We start from the raw sequence: 5,248 nt of genomic DNA, 5'->3' as shown, positions 1-5,248 counted from the left end.
ATGGGCCCCCGAGTTCGAGCCCAGCGATCGATCGACCCCCACGAGAGGAATCCCTTTGTCTTTTTGTCTGTCACTGTGCCTGCCAACTGATTGCCTCCAGTAGCTCCCTTCTATACCGCCTTGCAGGGCATTTGGCAGAACCCACCTGTCTCTGGCCAATTCACCCTTTGGCAGGCACCAGAGTGCCGCACTCACGCTCGTTCTTTGATTTGCAGGTACTACGTGTGCAAGGGACTGCCGAATGGCGGGTTTGAGATGAAGGACTACAAATGCCCCGGGGAACTGCTCTTCAGCCCGTCCAAACTGTACTGCACAGTGGCGGCAAAAGTGCCCGAATGTGCCCAGCGGACCATCCGCGCCCACTAGGAGAGGCCCATCCAACACCTCAGGACCACCTGGCCTCACCTCTTCGTGCACCCACCGGCGACCACGAATGGAAGATGCAGGGCGACTCGGCGCCCCTGTAACAGACGATGTCTCAAAACCGTCGGGGACTCAGAGTGCAGGGAAGAACCGCATACACCTCCCTTGACCAGGTCTTGCCAAGGACACCACATTATAAGCACGCAGCAACAAGTGCGCTCATTCCTACCGGCCGCTGACCTTTGTTCACAGCAGCACCCGATCGCACTCCTCCTGTATACTGTGTTGCTGCTTCTCCAGCAGTGACCCTACACAGATCACACATGTTCCCCTTCCGGAAACACCGATCATCCTCAACAACACAACAACTTCTCATTCACCTCTGGTCTGCTTTACACTGTCAAGAAAGGAAGCCGTCCCTCTCAGGCATCGAGAGGTCACTTGAAAATACAGGATGGGCAGGGCAGGTCGTCAGGTTCGATTCATCAACTCCCGCAGAGTACAGTAACCGGTTTCCCCCAACCACCAATCCTCATCGTGATATGACTCTGACCCTGAGAATGACCTCTTAATAGGAGCTCGTCCTACATCCTTTCTTGGTCATTTGACCCGGTGTTCTAGAATGTAAAACGCACTCGTGTCCGATTATCTTCCTCTAAAATATCTTTGCATAAATGCCAGGTAATAAAATTGAAAGGGCCAACACTTCTTGAATGTCCTTCACAACATTAGCGTCGACCTCTTGGCGTTCACTCCCGGGAAAGTACAGCCCAGAACTTGTCTTTGTCAACTCTGACTCCTCCTTTTCAAACCAGAAGAGCTGACAACTGCTCCCCTCTCCTGCTACTACCACCAGCTTGTGACTGAGAAACGGTTCCACTCTACTACAAGACGGATGGCAGACTTCTTTAATACGGAGTTAATGAAAAAGGAATCAGAACTTTGAAAGATAAATTTTCCAATAACAGTTCAGTCTGTTCCCTTTCAAAAGTGCACAATCCTATTAGGCACTCGAAAAATGGGTGTCTTTTGCTATCAAGACTGAAAACTGAGAAAAAAGTGAATGTAAGAAAGAGTAGGTAGTGCTAGGGAGTCCTGACCTTAAATCCAGGAAATAGTCCATTAGCGCCAGGAACAGGTAATAAGGCATTAGTATTTATTGCTAGGACAGTTACAAAAGTGCAGGTATGGTTATCAAAATCTATCTGACTTTAGTTTGATCTATCCTTGAGTATCCTGTACAGTTTTGGTCTCCGTCCTGTGGATTGGATGTTAATTCACTAGAATCAGTGCAGAGGAGAAGGACCAAAATAATACACGGGCTCAGAAATTTACCTTACGAAGAAAATAGGTACCTTAATTTACACTTTCTGAAAGACTTGAGAAGGAAACAGGCATGACCTGGTTTACCAATAAAGTGGTTAATGAATAGAATAGTAGAATAGACTTAGTAACAATGTAGGGAGAACTGAAACTATCAGTTGTTGTGAGAGGCTAGATAAATTTATGGGCGGGGTGATAGGTGGTAATAAATTTTATGGTCTTTTGTAGTCTCCTTCGTTCTTTTATTGTGTTCTGTTCTTATCAGCCTAAATTGGAAATTCACATCAGAACTGTTCATGTAGTAGTAAGTACGCCAGAAAATATATTTCACAGCCAGTTTTTTCTTAAAGGAACAGTTACATATTTCTCATTTCCTAATTCAACCATTTACCAACATCACTTTCCCCTACTTTGACTTAGATTGCCTTCAACATGAGTTATCAGGAAAAAATGTATCCCTCACATTAATACTTATTGATTCTAATCACTATATTAGGGACAAGTAGTATTACAAGAGAACAGTTTAATTGTCGGTCTATATACCAAGAGCTTTTTCCCTCTTACCAGGAAGGTAGCCGATCCACCACCCTTTCCTCCCTTTCATCTTAGCTTCTCATGAATGACGGGTCATCGCTGTATCCTGCCTACTGCCCTGGTTCAGAAGCAATGCAGCAAGACACAACACATCCACAGCATGGCCGCTTCATTTAATTGGTGACCACATCAATTTAGAAAACACAGCCTTACAAGCAATACATTTTTGAGGGTTCTCACCTGTGTGAGTCCTTGTATGACGCTTTAGATTACTCGACTCAGGCTGCATCAACTTATTTTTCACACATACACCCTCACCCCACATCCCCCACCCACTCCCTTTCATGCATCACAGCATCATCCATACATAACCATTCTCCATCCACTCCCATCTTTTGTCTTCTCTCTTCCTCAACAGACACTCCCCTCTTTTCCAATGCCCCTTTGACCCCGTTCACCCATCTCATCCTTGGTCGCCCCCTCATGTTCACTCCTTCCACCTCTCCCTTCCATATCTCATTTTACTAGTTTTTCTTTACTCATTCTTTTCTTGTGTCCAAACCATCCCATTACTCTTTCATCAACCCTATCTCCCGCCTCGCCTTTCCACCCTGTCCTCCTCTTCACATAGTTTCTCACCCTATCCAGCCTAGTAACCCCCTATCATACTTCTCTGGCACCTCATCTCTAACACATTCAAACTCCTCCTCTTTTATGTTCCATGTTACTGCCCCATACAGTTCTATTGGCACAATCACTCCTTCATACAATCTCCTCCTAACATCTATTCCTAAATGTCTATTTCTCATTACACTTTTTAATCCACCAAGGCATTTGTTTGCTTCTCTCAATCTTCATTCCACCTCCACCTCCACTCCACCCTTTCCTGCCACATTTGCACCCAAGTATCTAAAACTATCCACTTCTTCCAGTCTGCTGCCTTTTACTCCGCTTGTACATCTCATCACCTTACCTTTACCCACATTTATCTTCAACTTCCTTCTTTCGCACACCTTCCCAGACTCTGTCTCTTCGCTAGTTTCTCTTCCACTTTTCAATTCCCCAACGCACTTGCTCGTTTCTCTCACTCTACAATCTACCTTTACCTAAAACCACTAGCTCTCTTATTTCTAACTCTAGCGCACTTAAACTCGCACCTCTTTACTATTTGCTCCACATAAACACTAGCATACGCACTCAGTTCGCGCCCACTCACCCTCCTTTCTACACCATGACCTTTGATCCCGTGTCGGGTGCGCCAACTGTACCCCCACCCCCATCTGCACCACATTCATACCGCACATGCCTAGACTCAAACTCATTTACGTTCCAACTTAATCTATATCTTTGACTTCCAATCATCATATTTAGATTTGTACTCATTTGTTGTTTGAGCTTGGGCTATACAACCCTCCAAGCCATTCCACATTTTTATAAATCTATATGGAAAACTGTATATCTTCACATCCAATCGACATGTGGTCTTTACTTCCATGAACTCTTAAACCACTCCCATCTTTAATCAGATCTCTTCTCTCGATGCAAGCTATTCCCTTTGGTGACCTGAACACTGTAATCATGTGTGTGTGTGATTCACTATGGTCTTGAATCAAGTATTGGCTCATGAACAACAACTGTGACCTTCCTAGACAAGACCTCAGAGCTCATATATGGTTCAATCTATGGGTAATGTTGTGACCTTACACACATACACAACTCCTTGCTCACCAGAGTTAGAGTGCCGACTCGCAGTACAGCGATGTTTCGCAGCACTTGGTGGGGACTTTAACTCAGATGGTTGTTGTTGTCGTTGTTGTTTTCGTTCCCTAGACTGTTTGTCCGAGCAGTCCCGTCTCCCCAAAGAAAACCACAGCCGAAACTAGGTTTTCCCACAAATCCTTTATAGAGTGTATATTGTGTTGTTTGCGTGCATGATTGTGTATAATGCAGTCTTCCATTATGTGTTGTATGGTATGGGGGGAAGTGTTACATCCTGGACAGCTGTTCACAATGCGGTCATCCAGCCTCTTCTGGTAGCTTAGAAGTGCTGGGTGGTGGCCGTACCGCAGTCTGGCCAGGTGGACTCTGTCCTTTCGTGGGAGAGAGGATTCAGAAGGGTGGATGGTAGGGGGTCTGGCATGCAGCAATGTGTTGTCTTTCAGTGTGTTACTGGAGCGGTGAGTGATATGATTATGAATATGTTTCCGGAGGCTGGTATTTGGTGGTTGTGGAGGAAGAGAAGAGAGTATCTGTGTGTGATACAGGTCTTTGGGTGTTGTTTTAATGTTTCTTGGTGTGTGTGGGTGTTCTACTATGTAGTGTAGCGGGTGTGATGTGTTTGTGGTGGCTGCGGCAAGTGTTTGTGTGCCTCTCATGTCGAGGTGGTCCTTGACTTTGAGGACTTTTGTTTCATGGTGTAAATGGTCTGTAGGTGTTGTATTTGTGCAGCCTGTAATTGTTTTTAGGGCTTTGTTTTGTATGATTTGAAGGGTGTTGTGGTGTGTCTCACTGAGATTAGGAGCCCATGCAGGACTCGCATAATTCATCACTGAGCGTATGCATTGTTTGTATATTGTTATATTAGTTTCTTTGTTTTGTCCAAATGTTGTTCCACTGATTGATTGAAGTGTGTTGAGTCTAGATGTGCATTCATTTTTTTTTTATGTTTGTGATGTGTTGTTTGAATGACATGGATGTATCATATGTTACACCAAGAATTTTGGGTGTGTGTGGTTGATATAGGGATGAGTTATGTATTTGTGTCCTTTTGTCCAGTTGGTAAGAAGTGTTGCTGTTGATTTGGTTGTAGCTATGTTGAGTCTGTTTGTGATGAACCATGTGTTGAGTGTATCAGATGGTTGAATTAGCAGATGAGCATGCTACCACTACACCGTCGTGTTTATGTATCTACCAAACTGTATTCACTTGTAGTATACATGGTTACAGCTGTGCTTATGGGGTACTGCCTCTGACTCCATCCATTGAACATTGCCTTAAATTCATTTACGTTGTTGGCTTGGATTATGTT

At 44.5% G+C, this 5,248-nt stretch overlaps 1 protein-coding gene across 1 annotated transcript in view; it reads left to right on the top strand.

The window, feature by feature from the left end:
- Nucleotides 1–844, top strand: part of LOC143030642 (uncharacterized) — a 2,575-nt gene extending 1,731 nt beyond the window's left edge. The window contains exon 4 of the mRNA XM_076193815.1: nt 216–844. Within this exon, the coding sequence (XP_076049930.1) occupies nt 216–366 (151 nt within the window). The 3' untranslated portion in view covers nt 367–844. The remainder of the gene's footprint in view (nt 1–215) is intronic.
- The last annotated feature ends 4,404 nt before the right edge of the window (nt 845–5,248 follow it).

Source organism: Oratosquilla oratoria, chromosome 12 (assembly GCF_046742065.1).
Source record: "Oratosquilla oratoria isolate Oo_2021 chromosome 12, ASM4674206v1, whole genome shotgun sequence".
NCBI lineage: Eukaryota > Metazoa > Arthropoda > Malacostraca > Stomatopoda > Squillidae > Oratosquilla > Oratosquilla oratoria.
This window is presented reverse-complemented; position numbering and strand designations above follow the sequence as displayed.